At 41.6% G+C, this 27,383-nt stretch overlaps 1 protein-coding gene across 2 annotated transcripts in view; it reads right to left on the minus strand.

The window, feature by feature from the left end:
* The window catches only part of PLEKHM3 (pleckstrin homology domain containing M3), a 181,040-nt gene that overhangs the window by 89,494 nt on the left and 64,163 nt on the right, over positions 1-27,383 (minus strand). For both annotated transcript variants that reach the window (XM_045868108.3, XM_045868106.3), the window contains exons 4-5: positions 24,890-25,035; positions 12,513-12,706 (exon numbers count right to left, since the gene is read on the minus strand). In XM_045868108.3, the coding sequence (XP_045724064.1) occupies positions 12,513-12,706; positions 24,890-25,035 (340 nt within the window). The remainder of the gene's footprint in view (positions 1-12,512; positions 12,707-24,889; positions 25,036-27,383) is intronic.

Consider the following 27,383-nt stretch of genomic DNA (forward strand, 5'->3'; position numbering starts at 1 on the left):
AGCATGGAGCCCGATTTGGGGCTCCATCCCACAAACTGGAGATCATGACCTGAGCTAAAACCAAGAGTCAGATGCTCAACCAATTGTGCCACCCAGGTGCCCCTAGTCATGTACTTATTGCCATTTTGTTAACTGTTTTCTGGTTGGTTTTGTAGTTGTTCTCTGTTCTTCCTTCTCTTGCTCTCTCCCCTTATGATTTGATGACTTTCTTTAGTGTTATGTTTGGATTCTTTTATCTTTGTTTTTTTGTGTATCTATTACAGGGTTTTGGTTTGTAGTTACCATGAATTTCATATATAACCCCCTATGTATATGGCAGTCTATTTTTTTTTTTATCGCAGGTATGTTTTATTTTTAATTTTATTATGTTAATCACCATACATTACATCATTAGTTTTTGATGTAGTGTTCCATGATTCATTGTTTGTGTATAACACCCAGTGCTCCATTCAATACATGCCCTCTTTAATACCCATCACCAGGCTAACCCATCCCCCCACCCCCTCCCCTCTAGAACCCTCAGTTTGTTTCTCAGAGTCCATAGTCTCTCATGGTTCGTCTCCCCCTCTGATTCACCCCCCTTCATTTTTCCCTTCCTACTATCTTCTTCTTCTTTTTTTTTAAACATATAATGTATTATTTGTTTCAGAGGTACAGGTCTGTGATTCATCAGTCTTGCACACTTCACAGCACTCACCATAGCACATACCCTCCCCAATGTCTATCACCCAGCCACCCCATCCCTCCCACCTCCCACCACTCCAGCAACCCTGTTTGCTTCCTGAGATTAAGAATTCCTCATATCAATGAGATCATATGATACGTGTCTTTCTCTGATTGACTTATTTCGCTTAGCATAATATCCTCTAGTTCCATCCACGTCGCTGCAAATGGCAAGATTCCGTTTTTTGTTTTTTTTTTTTATGGCTGCATAATATTATTCCATTGTGTGTGTGTGTGCGTGCGTGCACAACTTCTTTATCCATTCATCCATTGATGGACATCTCCCTTAACTAATTATTGTATATAAGTTGATATTATCACTTCTGTTTTTTACCCTTTATACTAGCTTTATAAATGGTCGACCCACTACCTTTACTATATATTTGCTTTTATTAGATTTTTTTCCTTCATAATTTTTTTTCTAGTTATGGCCTTTTCCTTTCCACTTAAAGAAGTCTCTTTAACATTTCTTATAAGACTGTTTTAGTGGTGATAAACTCCTTAAACTTTTGTTTGTTGGAAAACTTTTTATCTCTCCTTCAATTTTGAATGATAAACTTGGTGGATAGAGTATTCTTGGTTGTAGGCTTTTTCTTTTCAGTCTATATGCCTGAATATATAATGTCACTCCCTCTGGCCTGCAAAGTTCCTACTGAAAAATCATCTGATAATTTTATAGGGACTCCCTTATATGTAACTAGTTGCTTTTCTCTTGCTGCTTTTAAGATTCTCTCTTTAATTTTTGACAATTTTAATTATTATGTCTTGGTGTGGTTCTTTTTAGGTTCATTTTGTTTGGGGCTCTCTGTACCTCCTAGACCTGAATGTCTGTTTCTTTCCCCAGATTAGAGAGGTATCAGCTATTACTTCTTCAAATGAGTTTTCTGCTTCAAAAAGATTCTTAAAGTTGGGAGAGACTTGGGCACATTTATATGCTAAAATGAAGGTGCTAGTACAGGAGAAGCGATAGATAGAAAAGTAGGGATAACTGACAGAGCCTAGCCCTGGAATGGCCTAGAGAAAATGGGATGGGGACCCAGCTGGAAGCTCTTTCAAATATACATATTTGCACACATATGCACACACACATCTCCTGTATTTTCTTGATTTAATTGCTTCAGGTTTCTACTAAAATGTTATATAAAAGGTAGTTACTAATTTTTCCAGTGTTCCCTCTAAAAGTCAACATATTGGGAACCCAAAGCTACAAACTACCTGCAAGTAATCTAATTTAGCAGTCCTCTGGTAAACAGGATCTTTGCTACAGAAAGGGTGCTGCTTTTTGCTTTCTGACAAGGGTACTGTGTTTAGGGTTTTCTGTGATTAAGTGACCTTACTGCACTGCAGGGCTACTGACAATCAGATCTGACAGCATTTCTCCAGCAAGCCAACCCTGAGAACAGCCCTGCTCATGCCAATGCAAGTTCATCTGGTCAGTCCTGACATCAGAGCCAAAGGACAAATGTGTTAAGGGAAACTACATTACTGGCAGGTAGCACTATCAAATTCTCAGATACCAAAGAACGATGAAGAAACCTGCTAAAGAATCATGGAAATCAAGTAGAACAATCATTTCTAAGGCCAAAGTTTTCTATTTTACCAAGAAGGTAACTTAGGCTTCATTTATAGGTTGCTCGAATGAGAAAGGTGAGAAAAAAAATGAAAATTAACAAAGGAAAAAGGTCATATATGATTCAGAGTCCTTAATATTATGCAGTTGGTACTTGGGGTTAAAAAAGTAAGAGATAATTGCCTAAGAAATCAAAGGCAATGGTCTTTGCAAGAAAGGTAGAAGTCCTCATTCCATTTTGTACTTAGGACACTGAGTCAAATAAATGAAGATTCATTTAACTCAACTAATTTCTGAGGACTTCAATTCAGCCCCCACCAAGGTTTGATCTCATGAGAGAAGAGGGACTAGGTCATAGATCAGACTCGGAAGTAAGCAGACATCTGGCAGGATTTTGTAAGATTTAATAATATCACCATTTCCCTGAAGCTCAGTTCTTGGAGGTGCACAACTGGCATTTAAAAACCCAATGATTAAAATGTGAAGAAAAAGTTTATAATGGAAATATGTTAGCACATGTAAGAAGTTTTAAAGACAAGACCCATCTAAACACACACACACACACACACACACACTCACCCCACCAAAGGAAAACCTCCAATTTTGATTCTAAGTCAGAACTGTCTAAACGAAGAATAGGGATAGAAGAGCATAAAGAATAATTTTAAAAAGAAAACCATTTACTCAGGTAGCATTACTGTGTTTTCCAAGAATATGTGCTCTGGGTTGGGTAATTTGTGCTGAGTTGAGAGGCTTGCAATAGCACCCACACTGAAATCAGTACAAAGCACCATGAAGCATCCCCAAGGAGATGCAATTTGGTGTTCTTGATATGAGCTGCAAACTCTTCCTGAAATCGCTACATTAGGCTGAATGTGGACAGGAATCATATGTCTAGCCATGCTCCCAGCTAATGGAAAAACAATTTTAAATCAAAGGCAGATATTTCGATAGCAACCCATGTAGAAGAAACAAGCTTCGATCATTTCTCTAGATACCTCATTTTGCTAATCTCATTGGCTGAAAAAGTAGCAAGATTGCATCAGACATTATATCTTGGCAGACAGTTATGGGAAATAAGGGCCTCTTTTACCTGCTCATTCAAAAATTGTGCTTAAGTTTCTTAGTAACAATCTAAAGCCTGGAGTAGGAATACTTGGAAGTAATTTTGGTTGTGATTATTCTGGGGTCTGATTATAAGAGTGACAGACTGTATCTCAGTTATAGATCCTAGCTGAAAGTCGTAGAGTATTTTTTAACAGTTCCAAGAACTAACACTTTTTTGTTGTCCCTTAGAAAATGATTTTAGATAATTTCTGTATATTTCATTTCCTCAGAATAAGATAAAATCACTTTTTAACTTTCTGAAGGAATTCAGTAAATAAAAAGCTATATGTACATCATAATAAAATTAATACATAACTTGCCAGGATTCTTTTCACAGATTATTAATCTGTTTAGTTTTGAATGAATTGTCTTTTATAGACAGTCTGTAACTCCCTTTTAGAGTGTTGATATTGGCATATGATTTGCTAAATAAGATCTCTGAAGAAAATGAAGGGGGAGGAGCTATTAGATCAGGTTAGATGACTTGAAGACCTTAGAAGTTCTAGAAGTCACCCAAGGGAAAGGGAATTCTTAAAGTAGAATGAGAACAGTTGCTTTCATGTGTTTTAGTAGTTTTTGAAATCCTGATAGATTCATAATTTGTTGAGACTAAAGCCCCAACTGCAGCTAATGACGCTTTTAATCCACTAACTTGAAAAATAAAGCCACAAAATATAAGATTAAATCTTACAAAGAACAAAGAGTCCTATTCATTTACTGAACCTAAGAGTTATCTATACACTTAGAGTCCTGCTAATGCTTATTCTTCTAAAATTCAACATTAACTAGTCTTTGTTGGCCAATAATTGTACAGTTAGATCTCAAATTTTGCTTATAAGATAGTCCTCCCACGCAGGTCAGGGACATGCCAAGTCATGTCTGTATAGATTGTGTTTTAAGAATTAGGCTGCCCTAAGAGATATGTCTTAATAAGCCAGCCTCCTAAATTAAGCGTATTCAATTCCCAACACCATGCAATCTTTTCTCTTTGTAACAGATAACCCTTATACCTAATATGTCCGATTTTTTTTGGCGGGTGGGGGAAGTGGGTGGGGGAAGAGGATGTGTTGCTATGAAATGATCTCTCTCAGTTTATTATCAGTTCATGCATGCTTTTGGGTACACTAAGTAATATCCTCATTTACTTTTTCCAAGATCAATGTTATGTAGGTATGCTCACACATCAAAGCACCGTTTTTATTTAGTGAATCATGCTTAAGACAAATATTTACTGGCATAAAAAGATGTTCACAGTATACCAAGTGCAATGATTGGGTTAAAAGTAGTATGTACAGTATGAAACCATTTTAATGGGGAAAAAATAGTCTGTGGAGGAAAAAGTCTGAAAAGATATGTACCAAAGTGGTAAGATAACGGATGGCTTTATTTTTGTTTTCTATAATGACCAGTATTTTTTTGTAGTAAGAAAAAAGTAAGTTTGACCAAATTAAGTGGGTGGAATCTTGGGAACTATTTTATTCATTTAGCTAATTTGTTCAACAAATATTGATTAGCCCTCACTATACATCAGGTATGGGTCTAAGCCCTGGGGATACAGCAGTGAACAAAACAGATAAAAAGCCATGACCTTTCGTAGCTTAGATCCGGTGGGGAAAGCAGGCCCCTGCATATGGCTGCAGAGACTGAGCAAAGCACAGCCTCCATATCCATGCATGACGGCCCAAGAGACGGAGACAGACAAAATACCATGTCATATGGTAATAAGCAAGAAAGAAGACAGGAAGTGTGGGGGTGGAGGGAGAGTCAAGGATACTTCATTAAGGTGACAGTTGTGTAAAGACCTAAAAGAGGTAAGGAAGCAACCCTGCAGTTATCTGGGGAGAGGAAAAACAAGGACAGAACTCACACAGGACCCTGCTCAAAGACCAGAAAAGGCCGGTGTGACCAGAACAGAGGAATGAGGGGACAGGTAGTGGGAGGTGAGGGCAAAGAGGTGACTGAGGAGGAGACCGTACATGGCCTTGGCTTTTACCTGGAGTGAGAGGTGAAGCTATTCGTCTGGATGAGGGGTGACGTCATCTAACCTACACATGAGCTCTAGCTGTAGTTTCAGAACAGACTGAAGGGGGAGACCAGTTACGGCACTAAGGCAGGAGAAAGAGGCCAGTGGCTGGGACCTGGGTGGTAGCGGTGGAGGTGGGGATGAGTGGATGTATTTTGAAGGCGAACCCACCACAGGATTGGCTGAGGCACTGGCTGTGGACACGAGAGAGAGGTGTTCGGCGTGAGCAACAGGGCGGCTAGAGGTGCAGGGGCCGGTCAGCTAGACGAGGTGTGCAGCAGGCACAGTTCGCAACAGCAGTGGGCTCAGGAAGATTAGTTCTGCCTTGGGCATATGGAGTTTACGATGCTGGCGAATGGCCAAAGGACATTACAACCTTTGTACTTAGCCTCCCCTCAACTCTCTAGAAAGACAGCTTTCCCCGGGGCTAACAAAGGAAGGAGTGGGAAGAGAATCTTGGTAAATCAGATGACACTGATAAGGACTAGAGGAAGAGCTGAGCAAGCTGCTAAATTTGGCAGTGCCAGTCTGATGGGATACACATCCATACACTCATTTTTTTTTTTTCCTGGTACTCACCTGGATAAATTAATAAAAATGAGAATCTTGGGTGCCTGGGTGGCTCAGTTGGTTAAGCGACTGCCTTCGGCTCAGGTCATGATCCTGGAGTCCCGGGATCAAGTCCCACATCGGGCTCCCTGCTCAGCAGGGAGCCTGCTTCTGCCTCTGACCCTCCCCCCCTCTCATGTGCTCTCTCTCTCTCATTCTGTCTCAAATAAATAAATAAATAAAAAATCTTTAAAAAAAAATGAGAATCTTTATGATAGAAATTTCTCACTATTTGGGAAAGTTGATATTTCAGTGAGAACTAATGCTGAATATAATTATAATTTCGAGAAAAATGTGAGACCAAAGACCAGAAAAGGTGGTTTAAAAGGTAGCAGAATCACGTTTGTTGTTCTCTTGATACTCCCAAGTTGAGCTGTTAAACAAGCAGGACCAAATGTTCCCCAGTGTAATTCTGTCCTAAGCAATTGGGAGAACAGGCATACTATTCCCTATCGGCCCCCAACTAGCGTTGGAGAGAAACTAGTTTTAAATTTATCTCACAGTAGGAACTTTGGATTCACCAGGTACCCAAGTTCCCAAACCACATTAATTTCTAGAATGTCTTTCCCTGGACTAAATGGTGTACTTTAACACTCAGAAGAAAATATAGGACTTAAATTTCTGAAAGCTAGTCCAAATAGCTGGTGTCAGTCTGATGATATTTTCAGCAGTCCAAGGTAAAATGAGGAAAAGATAATAGAATGAATTTTAAAATGTATTTTATTTATTTTTTTAATTTATATTTTTAAAGTTTTTATTTGTCAGGCAGAGAGAGAGTGAGCACAAGCAGAGGGAGTGGCAGGCAGAGGGAGAATTCTGCAGGCTTCCCACTGAGCAAGGAGCCTGATGCAGGACTTGATCCCAGGACTCTGGGATCATGACCTGAGCTGAAGGCAGATGCTTAACCAACTGAGCCACCAGAGCAGAATGAATTTTAAAATCTATTTGATTTTAAAAAGCTGTATGGGGCGCCTGGGTGGCTCAGTTGGTTAAAGCGACTGCCTTCAGCTCAGGTCATGATCCTGGAGTCCCAGGATCGAGTCCCACATCGGGCTCTCTGCTCAGCAGGGGTCTGCTTCTCCCTCTGACCCTCTTCCCTCTCATGCTCTCTCTCATTCTCTCTCTCTCAAATAAATAAATAAAATCTTTAACAACAACAAAAAAAAGCTGTTTGATTTGAGATCATTTGCCTTTTTAAAAAAACTTTACTATGTTCTTTCATGAAATGGTGAGAAATAGGCGGTAATGTTTATTTTGGTAAAAAATATACATATATCTAACAACCCTGTAGACGTCTCCATTTTTTTTTTTTTAAGATTTTATTTATTTGAGAGAGAACATGAGTGAGAGAGCAGAAGCAGGGGGAGCAGCAGAGGGAAAGGAAGAAGCAGACTCCCCAATGGGCAGGGAGTCCGATGCGGGGCTTGATCCCAGGACACTCGGGTCATGACCTGAGCCGAAGGTAGATGCTTAACTGACTGAGCCACCCAGGCGCCCCAGATATCTCCATATTCTTGTTTAAATTTACAGGTCTGTGAAAAGGGAAGGTCTGGTAAATGCCGACCTAGAGAAAACGTACTCGTTAACGCTAACCAGTTGTCATGCCTTGCTCTCCTAGGCTGACTGAGCAACTGTGAGCATAGGAGTGCGTGTGTCAGCAAGCCCACCTTCCCCCTCATTGGGACATCACTGTCTGCCACCTCCCTGCTGCCTGCCTTCCCTCTCTTCTACATGACCTCAGTCAAGGCTTTAGGAGAATTAGAAGTGGTTCCTCTTAAGAGTCTAGAGACCTCTGGCCATCGCCACCACCAAGAGCAAATGTCCTGGGGAGAGCTGCAGTGACCTGGTTCTGAGTGGGGAGGGAGGGACTCTGCTGCTAACCAGCTTTGTCACCTCAGGCAAGTCACGTAGCATCTCAGAGTCACAGCTCTTTCTCTTCTTTCTAAATACCCTCTGTTTCCTGTAAGGAACAAACAATATATTTATGGGAAAGCACTTTTTAATTGATAAAACCTTAATTACCTTACATGGGCCCAGGTACCATCATAAATAAATGAAATGGGCTGGGGAGAAGAAAACAGGGCCGCAATGTAGTCTCTACTGAATGACCCTGGGTTTGGGGAGAACAGGAGCAGGACAGACTATGCACAGTGGAGCATCCAGGATCTAATGCTGACTGTCCTCAGCGATACCAGGGGGCTTCATTGTGTACACATGAAAACTCCTGGTTATTTAAATGTTAGCAACTAATTCACAACTTTAAAAGCCAGGAGACCATTCCTGAAAGGCCAAACAAAACATGTCTGAGGGCCAAATTTGGCCCTGAGGTGCCTGTTGGTGACATGTGATCTACACACACATCCTACCGTTCCTGTTGTTCAGCGGGATATATAGGGCTGGGACCCCCTACCAGTTCTTCTCAGTGTCCCTCCCAAAGACTTCCTTCCCTAAGGCTGCTGATGTGTGTGTGTGTGGTTGTGTCCTCACAGTGCTAAGATTTTCCAGAGAGTTCTTCATGTACCTTCATGTGTGGACACTGTAAATAACTCTTCTCATGAAAAGTTAACTGGGCCTTAAACCAATCCAACAGGGTCACCATCTGGAAGTCCTCAGGAACAGTGGATTGTCAGCACTGTAAACATTTTAGACTTCACGGAAGACACTGACTTTTTCTAAACTAATCATCCCTGCCAGTCAAGATTTGCAGTATGGGTTCAAGAACAAGGCATTCATTTAACAACAATAACAGGAATACTGAGGATGAAGAGCGGGCGGTCATCATAATGAAAGGCCTAAAAGCAAACTGTGACTTCCCTAATAAGGCGACAACCAAAGTTAGCTCTCTGGTGGGGGTGCACCAATACGATTAATCAGTCTGTTTTCAGTTTTCTCACGACAGCAATATTAACAGTTTGCTTTATTCTGTTTATATGGTGCTGACAGGTCTTCAGCATGTTGGGCCTCCTTGCTGGAGATTAATGGCTACTCCTATACGGAGGTAAAAACCAGGCAAGGAGAAAACGCCTTTCACAACTAGATGAGATCTGGCTTCTCCTGCTCTCTTTTGTTCCCTGCTGCATATCAAACTCCTCTTAATTTCTATCAAGGTTACACAAGATTAGTTGTATCTAGGAGCTTCTTCTTATGTTTAAATTCCACTTTAAATGTTGTGTCCCCAAGTGAAACAAAAACAAAGGGAACCTTAAATATTACTTCTGGATAAGTTTATCATCTCTCTTATCAAGAGTGCAGTTGGCTCATTTTGTTTTTAAAATGCCAGACTCCTTATAAAGGTAAAAGATAGGTAAGAGATGGCCTCTGGTGACAGGAATTTCAGCATCTATGGTTATTTAGTGCACACTTTAAGAAGAAGGCAGAAATGATATTAAGTATGGCCCAGCTGCAAGAAGTATGGGCATCCCAGAAAATCTTAGACCTACTGCACTAAATAGTCCTCTATTTCAAAACAAAAAGATTTGAAATAACTCAAGACCAGCCCCCTGTAAGTACTGCTTGTGTCCTGGTATCCTTTCCTCTGTGCCAAGGTGGGAAGACATGGTAAGCCCAAACGTTATTTTAACAGCATATAAATATAGAGAAACGAAGATAATTTTTCTTTTTTTAAAATCAATGTGCCTCCTCTAGGGTTCTGTAGGAATCTCATTCTTTGGTCTTAGGGAACCTCCTGCCCTACCCATTTTTATGCAACAACTGCATGAATAAGTATGCATCAAATACCCAGGAACCTCAGATCCTTGGCCAGGGTGAGCTCTCCAACCCACTTCCTCTGGCTCACTCCTCTCCTGACATAGGAACAGGAAAAGGGGACTGATTCCAGTAGACAGGGCATCAGGGGCGGCTTTTAAGTGGAAACTTCTAACAAAGATTTTTAAAGCCAGAGATAAGAACATTCTAGGATAATAAAGCAGTATTTTTTTTTTAAGATTTTATTTATTTATTTGAGAGAGAGAGAATGAGAGAGAGCACATGAGAGGGGGGAGGGTCAGAGGGCGAAGCAGACTCCCTGCTGAGCAGGGAGCCCGATGCGGGACTCGATCCCGGGACTCCAGGATCATGACCTGAGCCGAAGGCAGTCGCTTAACCAACTGAGCCACCCAGGCGCCCTAAAGCAGTATTAATAATAGTATTTATTGAGTGCTTACTATGTATAAGCACTATTGTACGCACTTCAGTTGTAAAAAAAAAAAAAAAAAAAAATTTAATTCCCACGACAGAATGCATTAAAGGAAGTTAAATCGTGTTTGAAGTACAAGATATTTGACAGTAGACCAATATACTGGACTAGATTTGCACAGATCTTGAATTCCATACTTAATAATCTGCCTGACATGAAGGTTCAATGGGAGAGGGAAAAAACTGATGTGAGGCTAGTCTGAAGGATACTGCAATAGTCCTGAGACTCCAAGCCAGGGTGGTACATTGAAAGTGAAAAGGAGAAGAAAGATTTGAGACTTATGCCCAAAACACAACCAACTAAACTTTTTTTGACTGCTTTGATTTTTTAGTTCATCTATTCATTCATTCAGGAATTATTTTTGAGGGTTGCAGATAGGTGAGTCACTGTGCTAAAGGACATCTAAGGAAGAAATAAAATCCAAAGATTGACTCCTTCCTCAAAATTGGGCTACTAGCCATTATTCAGTGGTCTCAAGTGATACCCCAGCAGACATCTGTCCATCCCTTCCTCCTTCCTTCCATTCAAAACTTACTGAGTTTTGGTCATGAACAAGTGAGGAAAGAAAAAAAGACTGCTGTCTTCATTTTCATAGCCCTAGGAGTATCTTTCTAGAACTTCCATTCCTTTTCTGGTGGTCTGGCCATAAGGTGCAGGACATGGTGGTAAACCACCAGAACAGCATAGGTATTCTTAGTCATCCAAATGAAGAGAGGATCTATTTACTTTCTAAATGTATGCCCTGATGTGGCATATTTATCCAAAGCAAAACATCGTATCAGAAAGGTATCTAGAGGCACACGTCTGGGTGGCTCAGATGGTTAAGCATCGGCCTTTGGCTCAGGTCACGATATCAGGGTCCTGGGATGGAGCCCCCGCATCAGGCTCCCTGCTCAGCGGGGAATCTGCTTCTCCTTCTCCCTCTGCCTCTCTACCTGGCTTGTGCTTTCTCTCTCTCTCTCAAATGAATAAATAAAATCTACACATGGGAATCACGTCAGATACTTTTTTTTTTTTTTTAAGATTTTAATACTGTCTAGAAGTATAGGCACAAGAAAAACTAACTCTGAGCAAAGCCAAAGGTGAATAGAACAAACATACTTTGAACATTAAAAATCTTGTATCTAGTTCAGTTGGTAAATTGGAGACCTATAATCCTATCGTCTTTCAGGGAAAGCCCTGATCTGTTAAAATTAAGATTGGCCTAGACTTTATAAGAATAAATCCTGACCATTTTCTAGTGCTTTCTGAAAAACAACGAGGTAATAGAATGACTACCACTGAGAGGTATTCTGCTTTATGGCAGCTGCCTTTTCATTACTATTTTATGAGAGCGTGTCTAGATGTTATGTATTCCTCACTATCTACATTTAATTCTTTTTAAAATGTCTTCTGGGGTTATGTCAGTTTCTTTGGATCTAACCAGATCTCAAATAACAAACTAGAGCACTTTAATATTTTCCAAAGGTTCTTTTGCATGTAGGCTCACCTCCAGAAACCATGACTAAGGTATGCTTTCGGTCATTTCTATTAAAACATTAAAAGGTATTTTTAGGGACCTATGAACACCATCAACAATTATCTCGAGTGTAAGCTAGTTCATATATGCCAAGGGTGAGACTTGAAATGCCAATAAAATCTAACTGTAAAAGAAGGAATTTGATGAGAGCAGGCAAATTTTAACTTCACAGTTTTACTTTGAGGATCTGAACCTGGTATGGACTTGTGTGTTCTATGAACTCTGTGATAACTAAGCTATGGAAGAACAGCCTGCATAGACAGGGACATGAAAAGGCAGAATCCTGGGCCTGTGCATCTTAATCCAGCCTCCACGGTCTGCCTCACTTACCACTCCCGTTTCTGTCTGGAAAGTAAGATCTGAACAACCACCTACTTATTTCCACTGAAAAATGTCTTTAAGTTATGGAATAGTTCAAACATGCTCGTTTTACAAATGGAACTAGGAAAAGTGTGAAACACTCCAGAAGTGATCAGTGAGGACACTCCCGGGATTATCAAGTTAACCTAGGGGGAAGAGCAGTCTTCACTGTTGTGGGAAACTAGTTCCCTGGGTGAAAAGCCTTCAGTTGTGCTCAGATACTGCTTTCATTGTTCTGGGCTCAACCGGAGAGGGCTTTGGAGGAAAAAAGTCAAAGATGAGCCTAGAGGGAGAGCCACAGAACTCGAGAGGGTGCGCACCGCGAAGGCCGGGGAGGCCATCTGACCACCCTCCCCTGGCGGGCGGGAGAGGAAAAGCAAGTGGAGCTGCCTGACCCGTGACCTACCTGCGGCGCAGGTCCTCGGCCACAGCCGCCCGGCAGCTGAACAGGTAGGCGCGCAGAGACTTCAGCCGCTGCCGCAGCCGCACCACGGTGGCCAGGGGCTCGGCGTGGCGGTACAGCATGGGGTTCTCCTGCTGGATGTCGATCAGGGGCTCTTCGTACACGTACTCCAGAAACTCTTTGGCCTGCTTAGATACCTACGAAATAAACTTTCTCGGTCAGCCTGGTGAATCATCCAGCTTGCCACACCTCCTCCAAGTAGGAACCTGAGTTTAAATATCAGAGTCACATTATTTTTTTTTTACTTCTACATTTTTTTTTATTATGTTACGTTAATCACCATACGTTACATCGTTAGTTTTTTTTTTTTTTTTTTTTAAGATTTTACTTATTTATTTGAGAGAGAGAGACTGAGAGAGAGAGAGAGCATGAAAGCGGGGAGGGTCGGAGGGAGAAGCAGACCCCCCGCCGAGCAGGGAGCCCGATGCGGGACTCGATCCCGGGACTCCAGGATCATGACCTGAGCCAAAGGCAATCGCTTAACCGACTGAGCCACCCAGGCGCCCAACATCATTAGTTTTAGATGTAGTGTTCCATGATTCCTTGTTTGCATATAACACCCAGTGCTCCATGCAGAACGTGCCCTCTTTAATACCCATCACCAGGCTAACCCATCCTCCCACCCAAAGTCACATTATTTTCTGAACAAGCCAAGAGAAATAGCCCATAATTTAACTAAATATAAATTTTGGCTTTTCTTTCTCTCCTCCAGAAACTTGTAAAAGTAATCTTGCATGGAAAGGAATTCATTAATTCTGAATCTTGATTATACGAATCTACATGTGATAAAATGACACAGCACTATACAGACCCAGGATACCCATGTTCACTTCTGGGGTTTTTCTGGTTTTTTGTTTTTTGTTTTTTTGTTTGTTTGGTTTTTCTGATATTGCACCATAGTGATCTAAGATGTAACGAATGGGAGAAACTGGGTGAAAGGTACACAGGACCCCCTTTATCTATGCAACTTCCTGTGAATCTATAATCATTTCAAAACTTAACATTGCTGTTAAGAGTCTTAATTTTTCATTTTTAAAAACTATACATGTATATTCTGTACTACTTTTATAAGTAGCCACTTTTTTTTTTTTTTTTAAGATTTTATTTATTTGACAGAGAGGGACACAGCGAGAGAGAAAACAAGCAGTGGGAGAGGGAGAAGCAGGCTTCCCGCAGAGCAGGGAGCCCGATGTGGGGCTCAATCCCAGGACCCTGGGATCATGACCTGAGCCGAAGGCAGCCGCTTTACGACTGAGCCACCCAGGCGCCCTATAAGTAGCCATTTAAAAAAACAGATTAATCATGTACATATTACAAAATTCAAAAGGAATAAAAGGATAGCCTAAAACGATAATTTGTATAGAAAACAGGCTCAAAAAACACACTTTAGTGAACAGAAAGGCACGCTCTTAGAATAACTTTGAGCTTGGGCTGACTGTCTAATCCATCCATCCAATTCTATATCCACTTCTGGTAGTAAACATCAAGCCTATGAAAAGGTGATTTTAAAATGTCATTGTCATTAGAGTAGAAACACAATGCATCCAAGATACAGAGGGAGTAGGTTAAATAATGTGTAACAAGTGGGGAATTTGGGGGAATCGTTACATACCGATTCACCAGATACTGAGATGTGGACTGGCTAATGATATGTAGATTTGGTTTAGTTTCTATTTATGGAAGGTAAAACCTCTCTAAAAAGTTTCCACCAAAACTACTCTAGTACTGGGAGTAATGATAGAATTCAACATTAAAAAAATTCTGCTTATTAAAAAGAAAATTGAAAATCCACTATGCTTTACAGTCCAGCCTAGAAATTTATTAATGAAGATAAATAGGATACAGTCTGTACCCTCAAGGGGCTCACTATTTAGTATCACAGATAAATATTTAAAATAAAAACTACATGTAGCACGTAGCCTGTCTTCTAGTACAGAAGAAATACAGATGAGGTTCACTGGGAGCTTAAAGGAAGGAGAAATCAACTGTCCTGGGGGGAAGGGAACCCCTGACAAACCAGGCCACACTGCCTAAGGTCTAGAAGGATAAACAGAAATTCACTTGGTGGGCAAGGATGGGACAGAGGAGAGTACCACAACTAGATACAACCATGAAATACAACCCCTGCAGTATAAATAGGTGATAACTAAATGTACAGCTATTGTATGTTGATTAAAACACATTTATGTAATTTAATATAAAATAGAACTCATATAAAAGTTTGTCATAGAGAGATACAAAAGCATTGATTTTTTTTTTAAATAAAGTCTCATTTTTTTTTCCTTATTAGCAATTTTTGAGGTACCTGTTGTGTGATCCTTTGGGGGTCCTGCAGTTACATAGCTGGTGAAGTTTACAGTCTGCACATCAGCTCACAAAGAGGCATCTGGAATTAGCCAAAACCTTTCACTACTTAACCAGATGGGAAATAACAGTTGGCAAGGATAAATAATGCTTCACTCTGAGGCATTGAGACACAGGTACATGCCAGATAAATACCATAGCAGGCATTAGTGGAGAATAAAGTAGGCAAGGCCCTGTCCTCATGTAGCTCAAGGTTCGGTAAGAAAGACAGAATTGGGTTCAAATATTTTATTTATCATGGTTAAATATTTGCTATATTTAAATATCTTAAATGGGGAAAAAACGGATAGTGTTCTGGGAAATGAAGTACAGTCCACTTGAAACTGTTGCTGAAAAATGATGTATTGTACAATTCAATTAGTCTTTCTGGCTCTATTGAGCAGTGTTTATACTGAGTCAGGGCCCTGCTGAATTAGGTTAACAATACTACCTTTTAGTAGGTGAACAGAAGGACAAAGGGCACTGGCCAGTCTCCCAGGCCTGAAAAGGCTTCTCTCTTCAGGTGGTACTTAAGCCCAAAAGGGGGGAAAAAAAAAGTCTTTTTCAGAGACAAGTAAAAGCAGTGAGACAAATGGGACAGCAGCTGCTGACATCAGTGTTCATAAGCTGAAATTACTAAAAACAAAAACAGAGCTAGTTTCAATAATGTCTAAGGCACTGCTTCATGAAGTTATTACCCAGGGTTAAGAATACAGAGCATACTGTGACTGCGGCTGCCCGAGTAGGTGAACGAACCCTGCAACACTGAGCCATGTTTTTGGCAGCATGGCTGAGCACACGCTCACTTTTGAGAATCCACCACTTGTAACTATGTAAGGGAATTTTTGAAAGAACTAAGAATTTGGCATAAAATGCTACTTTTGCAAAAGAGAGTGCTGTATCCCCACTGATTTCCTAAGTTCTAAATAAGCCTGCACACTGGTATAAGGATTCCACTTTCAAACTCACTGTAATTAGAAAGCTTTTTTTAAAAGATAATGTTAAATATATAGTTACTTAGGGAAGGAAGCCAGTGATACTCTTTTAAGTGAGAAAGTTTCTTTCCTGTTAACAGAAATATTACATAAATTATATGTGAACACCAATTATATTCCACCTAAGAGCTAAGAGCTACTGTCCTATTTCTTGCCAAATTATGAAAACCATGAAAAGCCTGAGTGCTTTTCTGATGTATGTAAAAATTCAGCTCATAGGTGCAGATGGATGGGCCCAATACATTTTCTAAAAATGGTTTTGGTTGGCATTCTTTTCCATGATCCCATTCCATTCACATTAGAAACAACTTTTATAGGGCCAAGAGTTCATTTTTCAAACCTACTGACCTTTGGTATTTTAATGTTTAATATAATTTCTTTCCACGGCTTTTTAAGCTTAAAACCAGACTAATTTGAGCTATAAGAACTCAAGTCTGTGACTTGATTTTGTTGCAGTTTGTGAACTGATGCCCCCTTGACAGTGGTGCAGTCTGCGTGATCCAAGCGCTGAGGAGGAAGTCGAGGCCGACTGCTTCTCCACACCTCACACACAGGAGTTGGAGCAAACAGCAAGTGGGTTATCATCAGCTACAAATTATAAGGACCCAATCTGCTCTATAAACATACGTATTTACAAATAAACATTATTTGAGAAGTAACCATCATTGGTATAGATTTAAACATAATACTCCTTTTGTTAAGCTGGTGACTGCTACCTCTTAAAAACCGAATTCTCAGATGTTCAGGTTTACGTAATTCTGAGAAAGAGGTTCTGGAATGGTGTCCTGGTATGTTCCCCCACAAAAACAGCCCCGGGTAAGAAAACAATGGAGCAGAGGGAATGTTTACCCAGAGACAGCAGTTTGCAGATGATGTGGTGGGGGTGGGAGTAGGGAGGAGTTCAGTTTTTGTTAAGGGAGGAGAATGCATTAGAATAAAACAGATGAGAACATAATTTTAGAATAACAACTGGGACAAACAGTCTGGTTCCATTTTTCTCAGCAGGTGTTCCAAGGAACACCGGTCCCACAAAAATGGTGCTCTGAGGTCCAACAAGAAAAATGCCACATGCCACATTCTTCTCTTAGTGATTCAGTGTAGCATGTTAGCCTATGAAAGCCTGCGGACATGGTGTCTGCGTCACGTGCTTAGCCCAGCAATTTCCCAAACCTATCTGCAGACAAGGCAGCTATTTAGTGTTGTGCTGGCCTTGTACTGGGGGCGGTAGGGGATGAAACTCAGTCTGGGCCCTGCTTACCAACTGGAGGAAGGGGCCTCTATCTCTAACTCCTTCCAATCTCTTGCCATCCTGTGAGCTCCCAGGGCTGCATTCTCTTGAGGCGCCCTGTTCCAATTACAAAGCTGGCCTGGCTGAGACCCTCCTATAGAACCCTCTTTTTGCAGAACACCTATTAACAAGCACAGCACTTGTTAATGCTCCATGGAACATATTTTGAGAAATGCTGAATTAATATACTTAATAGAAAAAAAATACTGAATCCAGAGAGCTTAAGTGACTTATCTGTTCAGATCTCTGGATACCCTGTTCTGTGCTTTTTAGCATTATTTATATTCACAGTTCTTTTTATTCTTTAATAACTCTACCATAAACTATCTATTCGTCACTCCTCAAAGGAGGGGATCCCTGTCCAGGTTCTGTCCTTCCCTTTTCCTAAATACAAAGTCAAGGGACTACAAAGGGAGACTAACCAATGATGTAATTTGAAAGTATGCTGGCCATTTGATTTTAGCTATGAAACAAAAATTAAAGTCCAGTAACCCGTCATTTATCTAGAAGTCACTTATTTGTGTATTTGTTTACTAGTCTTTCTCCCTCCTTTGGAATACGAGCATTCACAAGGCAGAGACTGTCCCCACTGCCTCCAACAGTGAGCGTGGTGGGTGTTCGACAAATACTTGCTGAAGAAATGGATGAGTGCTTTACGATGCTCTGGCTGGGACCCTGAACCACACACTCCTAACAGCTCGGCTAGTTGTTCCTAAGCTCACCACAGCTTTAGAGTTAAGAAAGTAGAAAAGGGGAAGGACAGCCCAAGGCAGCACAGTCACACCAGAAGTGACAGCGGAAATCTTGGTACTAAGGAAGAAAGGTGCCTGCAAGGAGATACGGTGAAAGTGCAGCACACAGTCCTGGCTGAGGACAATCTGGAACATGCGGCAAGCTAAAAAATGTACAAACCTACATCTAGGAAGGTGTCCTCAGTCTCACTTGTGAATGAAAGTACTTACAGTCAAAATGATGTATCAAGTTATTCATTGAATCATTATCTATAATACCAAAAGACTGAAAAAACAAAATCATCCAAGAAAGGCCTGGTTAGATTGTCGTGTGTGTATAAAAATGTGTAAAATTCATGACTGAATATGGAGTGGCTATACAAAAAAAGAAAACAGGAAAAGAAAGCAGGTAAGCCCCAGATGAGGGATATGATCTAAGTGGAAGGGAGGGCTCTCCAAGAGCTGCATGTAGATCATCTATTGCCACTGTTGTGTGAATAAGCACACGTACATAAAATACCTGTGGAAAGAGGGCACCTGGGTGGCTCAGTTGGTTAAGTGACTGCCTTCGCCTCAGGTCATGATCCCGGAGTCCTGGGATCGAGTCCCACATCGGGCTCCCAGCTCGGCGGGGAGCCTGCTTCTCCCTCTGACCCTATCCCCTCTCATGCTGTTTCTCTCTCTCTCTCTCTCAAATAAATAAATAAAATCTTAAAAAAAAAAAAATACCTGTGGAAAGATACACAAGAAAAGAGTAACTGGTTGCCTGTGGGAAGAAGAAAATGATAGGTGGGAGGGAGATTATCTATGTATACATGCCCTTTGTACTTTTTGAATCTTGAAATTTGTGGAAGTATATTTGAAAGAAGAAGAAATAAAAATATAGCAGTGCAAGGCAGTTTCCTTACGGAAGGAAGTTTCCTTATGGTAGCCTTCTATACCACATTAAACCACACTGAAGTAATCACAGGACAGAACAATCATAATTCTGAGGCATTAAAAAAGGCAAGTTTCTAATATGTATTTTCTGAAATAGAATATATGGAGCTAAGTGACAGTTAATCATTTTAAAAATACTAAAAGTAACAATCACATTACTGAAAATTTGGAGAATAAAGATCAGGAAAGAAAAAAAAAAATCACAATCTTATCACAGTAAAATAACCACTTATTGCTTTGGTATAATGTATTCTTCCCTGTATTTTCGCTTGTGTTCATTGTGAAAATTCATGGTGAAAGTCTTACTAAAATCAATCCCAACATAATGCTTCTTGGTCCTCTTAAAACAGGCACTGGGGGCTAATGGAGAAGGAATCAGGAGATCTTAAGGTTAATTGCAATTTGTTCGCAAAATCTCCGAATGACCCTGAACAAGTGGTTTTTCCCATCAGCGAGCTGCTCTCCAGCTCTGTGAGAACAGTACAGCTTGCCTTGAATGCCTCTCAAGATGTAGAGATAGGAAATAGTTTATGTAACATGGAAAACCCCTAGCTAAATGGAATGTGAATATTCAGGCTAGGACACAAAAATATTTTTTAAAAGTACAATAGTAGGGAACTATTTAGGAAGAGCTGAGGCCAAGTTTGAGGTCCTCACCACCTCTGTGTCATGCTTGATATTTTTGAATGGGAGGGTGGACAGTAGGGGGAAGGTTGTCTTCAAAGAGAATTTCATTAGAAAATGGCTACAGAACTTGAGGATAAGGTTTAGCTGCTGGGTAATCCTGGAGCTCAATTCAATTTGCAGGATGTATACCAGAAAATAGATGAAATCCTGCTTTAAAAATAATTAGGAGTATTATTACTCCAGAGGGTAGACAAGGAAACGTTTCAGATGACAGATTTCAATCAGCTCTGCAAAACCATTTTTTCCACTCTCTTAAATGGATATTCAAGCCAGTCACGTACTTCTTATTAAGGATAGGAGGCAGATCTAGCAGAATGATGTCTGGTCTTGGAAACTGATAGGTCTGAATTGATCCTCACAATTAGAAACATTAAGTTAAATCCTGGTGTCTGAGCAAAGACAGACAGATCCTGGACTAAATGGAAAATAGTTACTTAATGCCAGTGAGAGATGATCCTGATAAAATTGACCAGCTCTGTTCTTGCTTTAAAATCTTCCCTGGTCCACTGAGAATCTGGAAGGGAAGGTCCGACAAAGGAGATATTCCTCATGTACAAGGGGGATAAAGCAAGGGTACCTAACACCTTCAATTAGTTACTTATCCTCTCCACATCAAACCTTGTCATCTGAATGACCAGCATGGCAAAATGTCTGCTCTAGAGAAAAAGACTGCAAGCGTCCGTGATGGCTAAATTGATGGTTTCAATGGCTCACTGCACACAGATCTGGATCTCCTCCACCAATTCACATCTTTGTAAGCCATGCCTGATTTTCAGACTTTCCTCATTTAGCACCACCTCTTCTGTTTTAACTCCCTGGAGTGGTGCATATTCTGTTGGCAAGTGCCACTAGCCTAAGTCCCGGGTGAGCGCGGGGCTGGGCTTGCCTCCCTCACTTGCACTCTATACACCTCTCTTGGCTGTCAAAGCTCTGCTCTAAGCAGATTAATCTAAATAATGTAAATCAAACTCAACTCTAAATACACTTTTATCTAATACACACATGGCAAATATATTTATAGCCTCTATTCAGAGTGTCAAGTACAAGATGCAGAGGAGAGAATGATAACTCCGTCTGGGAGAGGGGAAGGAAAGAACCGGGAGAGGAAGAGAGGTTTAAGACAGGCTCGGTTAGGGTCTGTCATGCTGAAATGAGGGCAAGAGGAAGACGAGAGGTGTGAAACAGCACGGCAGGACTGAGGAACAGGAGGGAGTGTGACCTTCCGAGGACGCTCATGGCGGCAGGGAGGTAGTGCATGAAGGGGCCAGAAGAGCAGGGACTGGAGATCACAAAAGGTCTTGGGGTCAGGTTAAGAGATTTGTGTTTCACTTCTACACAATCATAGTAAAAGCTGGCGTTAACCGAGCACCCGTGTGCCAGTCACGGTGCTCGGGGCTTTCTGTGAATCATTCTTTCAAGCCAACAGCAATCTTATGAAGCAGTTCCCATTACTATCATCACCACCTCCATTCTAAAGGTGAAGAAACTGAGACTGAGAGAGGGTACAGAATTTACCCACGTGAGATTAGGGTTTTCTGAACAATTGCTGGGGCAAGACTTGCAGGCAGGAAGCACAGTTAGGAGGCTACCAAACTCCTTCGTGGGAGTGATGCCCAAGGTTTGAGTCTGTGAGGTGGGATGGTGGGTGCAGCGGAATGCAAATCCAGCGGTTGAGTTTTGCTCACTGATTAGACCGGGGAGGAGGGTGGTGGCAGAGAGAAGAGCCCAGGCTGTCTCCTGGCACTGGCAGCGCGGACCGGTGGGGCCACGGACATTCCGGAGGTACATGTGATGAGGGTGATGAAGCCGATTTGGGGGTACCGAGTTGGAGGGGCCCATAAGATAGGCTTCATTCCTTCACTGATTCAGTATACATTCTTGCTTACCTACTACGTGCCAGAAATTGTGCTAAGACAGGTTCCCTGTGCCCAGGGAGCTCACAGAGAGGAGCAGCATCACTATGTCCTAGGCACTATTCTAAACATTTCACATGCATGAACTCAGGTAACCGGCAGTGGGCCTGTGAAGTGCCAGTGTCCTCATTTTACAGATGAGGACACTCAAACACAGAGAGACTACATAACTTGCCCAGGTTAGACACCTAATAAATGACCAAGACAAGACATGAACTCAGGCAGTCTGGGTTCATTTTATAAATTGGAAACTGAGGCTCAGGAAAGTTCAAGTACTTTGCCCCAGCAAATTAAGCCCCAAATAAGAGGTGGAGGTAGGACTTGGACAAATGCCTGTTTAACTCCAAGCTCCTGCTACTAACCCCCTAAGTAAGTCTAATTATAGACACACACACACACACACACACACACGGCATGGTGGTGGCCCAAGGGAGAGAGCCAGCAATGCAGCAAATAGGGTAGGGTGGGGAATACCAGAAAATATGTTGCCAAAGAGGACATGCTTTTATCAGCTCTGGAAGAATGAAGAGTGGTTCCCCAGATGGAGAAAAGTATCTATAGTACATGTGGAAGGATGATCTCTAAACAAGAGAAAGGGCTCTTCTTCTTCCTATGATAGGAGGGGAAGCAGTAAGCCCAGGTACAAATATAGAAACATTTGTAGGAATTCATATCCATATCTTGTAGTTTCAATGTTGTCCTTGAAGTGGAGGCAAAGTCATATGCTGAGAAGGATGGGGATGAGGCATCCTAAGGACAGTGAAGATGTGGATGGTTATTGGATTGACCAGGAGACTGAGCTGCCCAGGGATACAGAAAGGGTATCTGCCAAATGGCCCCTCACAACTTTCATGTTTGTTTTAGATTTCAAATGTTACAGGTGACAGGGGCGCCTGGGTGGCTCAGTCGGTTAAGCGGCTGCCTTCAGCTCAGGTCGTGATCCCAGGGTCCTGGGATCGAGCCCTGCATCCAGCTCCCTGCTCAGCAGGAAAACTGCTTCTCCCTCTCCCACTCCCCCTGTTTGTGTTCCCTCTCTCACTCTGTCTCTCTCTGTCAAATAAAATCTTTAAAAAAAATATTACAGGTGACAGCTATGGGTCCCTTCCCCACCCACCTTGCTCCCAGGTGATACAGTTACACTGACAGCAAGTCTCAGACATCTATTAGCAAGGAGATATAAAAGCAGTCATACAGACTATGGTTGGGACAAAGCACTTTGCGTGGAAGGTTCATTCAAGGAAGAGGTGACAGCATTCTGGCAGAAGGATCAGAAAAGCTTCTAGTCAGTCAGGTACCAGAATTCTCAGTTCTGGCAGAATACAGGAACATAAAAGAATCCTATGCCTATAGTAGTACTTCAGTGGATTCGATTCCCCAACTTGCCAACTTCTACTGCCTTGTTTCTGCATGGGCAGAACTGCAGTACAATGCTGCTAACAAGTGCAGTACAATCCACATATCTTGAAGACTACTAGGTTGAAAGCTAGAGCTAAGATGTCATTTGGCAATTAAATCCACAGATCTCCCTTGCAGTAGCAAAAATGGAGCTGGAGATAAGGGTGGGAATCATCAGGGAGTTGAAACTATGGAAGAGAAAGAGAGAATACAATAGAATATAAAGTGGGAACAGAAAACAAAAAAATGAAGCTAAGGAACTGCAACATTAAAGGTGTAGGCAGAGGACAAAGAATCAGAGAAGGTGACAGAGGAAAAAGAGTTGGAAGTAGGAGGAGTCAAGGCAGAAGAATTCCTGGTCCAATACTATATCCCAGAGAAGTCTAGTAGAACAAGAAACTGACAAGGGTCAATCAGATTTGGCAAAACTGATGGAGGAGCTAAGATCATGAGCAGAGGCAGAAGGAATAAACCTTCTATAAAAGGAGTGATGTTTCTTCTGTGGTTGGAAGGAGGACAAGGAGGACGGGTGTAGATGTAGACAAGTTTATAAAAGGTTGGCAGAATTATTACCTAATCACTCCTGAAACTATATGAAATAGAAGGTAAAGGCTTTTCCCAGAGTGACTGGGGCTGGGTCTTTAATCTCTTTAGACTCACACGTCCTGAAATAAATCAATATGATGACAGCTACTGATGTAAATGGAAGGGGCCTTCCCTAACCTACCCACTGGCACCTACATCCAGACTCTGCCTTTTCTCTTACTTCCTGCTCCAAGCAAAGGCCAACCCTCCTACTGTCTACAAAATTCTTTCTCACTCAACCACATGATTCTAGCAATTCTCTCTCTCCTAGGTAGTTCACATTAGCATAGAACACATGCTTTTATTTCTTCTATTAAAACAAAAATCAAACCCAATTTGATCCTACTTCCCCTCTAGTTACTCCTCATCTCTCTCCATCCCCTTATAGCAAAACTTCTCAAGAGTTGTCTGTTCTTGTCTCATTTTTCTCCTGTTCCATATCAAACTCACTCCAATCAGACCTTCACTCCCACTGCTCCATTCAAACTGCTCTCATTAAGGTCACTCATTACCTCCCCATTCCTATATCCCATGGTCAATTCTCAGTGCTCATCTTATCTGACCTATGTATCAGCCTCTGTCACAACTGATCTGAAGACACGTTCTTTGTGTGGCTTGTTGGGCACAGTAGGGTCCTTCTCCCTCACTATGCACTCCTCCTTGGTCTCCTTTGCTGGTTGCTCCTCTCCTCTCTACCCTCTTAAGGTGAGTGTCCCGGTACTCAGACTTCCTCTCCTCCTCTGTTGACTTGCATTTTTATAGCTACCAAGTCTGCTATTTGTACTTCTGGAATACCCTGCTAGGCTGTTAGCAGTTACTCTGCAAAGCGTGCTTCTCACTTCCTCCCTTTTTACAAAAATAAACAACAGTCCAGGTGAAGGTCTAAGGGTGGCTCAGTGCACTGTTCTTTGGTGTGGGCCCCCACCCAGAAATCCTCATAGCTTCTCTCCAGCTTCTAGTTCCAGGGGAGATGGACCCGCAGGAAGACTGACCTTCACATGAGTAGGAGTGCTACTGCTACTCAAGATAAGAAATATCTTGATTATATAAGGCCTCTCCTTCAAAAGTCACTAGTATGCCCAGGCATGCATTATTTTCCTATTTTTATCCTCTGAGAGTATTGTGATTTTGGAAATAAGATCTAATAAAAAAATAATGAGGCCTCTTTCTCTATCAGAATTCTTTTTTAGCACCCACAGTTACTTATCAAGGCCCAGAAGTAAAAACTGCTATATTATCTTTCTAAGTGAGGAAATTAATAGAAAGTCATAGTTAAGGCACCTTTAAATGGGAGCTGTTTAAGAAGCACTAGGTAAGATCTCGTAGCTTTTATGAGACAATCTAGTCAAGCATGCTTCAAATTCTTTTATCATTATTTCTTAATCCACACAACAGCTGAACACCCACATTGCTATTATGAAGTGCACTCAGATTCTGTACTTACCTTGTATTTCGAAGTATCCCAGTTGTGGACTATGCGTGCGGGGATGAGGAAACTGTCGTCTACATGGCAGCTGCTGCAGTAATACCACCCACTGTAATTGCACACCTTGGCTTTCCCACTGGAAAGGCCTATGGATCGCTGGCATCCTGTCCAAGGCAAAAGGACGAGTCTATGATTAGTGTTGTACTTTTAACACCACAGAACAAGGTTACACAACCCTCAAACAAAAGTCCGCAACAGGAAAAAAAAAACCTTCAGAAAACACATGTATGGATGTGTCCTTCTCTTCCTAGCCCGATAGCCTCCACCCCCTCACCTCCTCAGGGGCTGCCATAGCCAGCACCTAACTGGTCCTGTCTCTGGTCTCTTCTGTGTCTTCTGCACACAGCTGGCAGAGATCAGCCTCTCCACAACCCCATCACTGGCACTTCACTTCTTCCTCATAAACCCTTATTCCCACCACCAGACATTCTGCTGGGGACTTCTCATAAAGGAGCTTATTTAACATGTACAACATCTCCGTGAGATGGTTTTAGCCAAGGTAAGAATTTTGTCTGAAGTCACTGCGCCAGAAAGAGGTGGAGTTTGGATTTGGCTCTAAGCCCGTCTGAGTTTAAAATGATTCTAAAAACTGATATGTGGCCTTCCTTTACTTACATAGTCAATGAAAGAAATCTGTCCCCCGATTGGCCCCATATCACCTTTCCAACTACCTACTCCTACGACTCTCCAATGGGAATATAACCTCTTTATTGCAATCAGAGAACTCTCCTCACTATTCCCCAAATAAACAGTGTGCTCACTCCATCCTCCACACATTGGCGCATTATTACTTCTCCGTACACAACACCCTCTTCTGATTTCCACGTTGCCAAATCCTGCCCATTACTCAAGACCAGTGGCTGCCTGCAAGTCATTGCTAAAGCCCTTTTCATGTCCGAGGAAATCCATGATTCTGTGAGCACTGTTTTGGGACTCTCAGCGGAACTGGTAATAATCTCCGCTCTGTCACAAAGAAGCCATGCCTTTTCTTTAGGTAGGAGGAACTACCTTCTCTTGGTGAGTACAGAAATTCTATCGCAACCCAAAGGACAAAATCCCGGCAGCCCAGAACAGGTAATCATGATTATACAAACAGCAACATTATCCTGGCATTTCTAATCTACTGCTTTCATTTCAGAAATCCATTTCTGGATTCATGGCTGGATCAAGAACCGCACTGGTCAAAGAAATCTCACGGTAAGCCTATTTCATGATAAGGGCATAAAATGAATTAATCAGCACTATCATCATCAGCCTCATCACCACTAATATCACTGTTGCACCTCCTTGCCATTAAAGGAGCTCCAAACAGTTTAACAAACTGCTAACCCAAGAAAAAACTGATTCACATGAACTCCATGAATGAAAATATCACAAAACTCAAAAGACTTTCGTTTTCATCACAAATAAAATGGTATCAGTAATGGAGCCGTTTCACAGTGCATTCTCCAGGAAGAGAATTAGTTCCTATTGCTTTCAAGACAAGAGGTACTAGAAGACAGTAAGTGTGTGCATCAGTATCATGCTTCAAAAGCTGCATACCGTTCCTTCCTGGAATGGTTATTTCTTTACTACTGAGTAGCAGCAAACTCAGAACAAGCTCCTGTTCTTCAGATGGGCTGAGCAAGGAGATGTGTGCGACAGATACAGACGAAGTGAACACACAAGCGGCCGCGGCTGCAGAGAGGAGGTGCCGTTGCAATGCCTGGGCTCTGGGCACTGGAATGCTCTTTGCTGCACTCACTGACCGCACTATTGCTCATCTGGCATTTAGCACATGCTTCCTGAAACTACTGTGCCTCTTTATGTGCTTGTCCAGCAAGAACCACACTATAAACTCCTCAGAGCAGTTTCTTATCCTCAGTACTTAACACAGAGCTTTACATGCAGCAGACCTTCAATAACTGTTTATGCAGAAAGGATGATAAACTGAATATTACCCGACACACATACACCTGCATTTAAAGAGATTTTAATTTCTCATAGCTCTTTTAGAACTGATCCCCCTAACCTGGGCACCTGCCTCTTAAAACAGCATTCTTTTGTTAATAACCCCGTGAAAAATATGTTGCCCATTCTAAGAATTATACATCGCTCATGTGTTCATACATGGACTGTGGAGCAGAATTCAGTGGAACTTGACACATCCTAGACACTGGGATATTGCTGTTTCCAAAAACTCGCTGATGGTCAAATTGACTTAACACTGAAATGACAATGAATAAAACTCAATCTTTCCTAATGATTTAGAAAGTGATCATGGTCCTGCAGGAATTCCAGGTCATCACTATAGTTTAAACTCTCATCACAGAACACAGCAAAAATAAATTTGGGTCACTTTAGCTTTTTGTTTTTTTGAATTTTAGACGCAACTAACATTAGTAAGCATTTGCTGGGTATTTATATATGCTTTAGTGGGTACTACTGGGTTTATCAGTCTATACTTTTTAAA

Source organism: Mirounga angustirostris, unplaced genomic scaffold (genome assembly GCF_029215605.1).
Source record: "Mirounga angustirostris isolate CCGP_5_RB_7025 unplaced genomic scaffold, mMirAng1.0.hap1 SCAF_3, whole genome shotgun sequence".
Lineage (NCBI taxonomy): Eukaryota > Metazoa > Chordata > Mammalia > Carnivora > Phocidae > Mirounga > Mirounga angustirostris.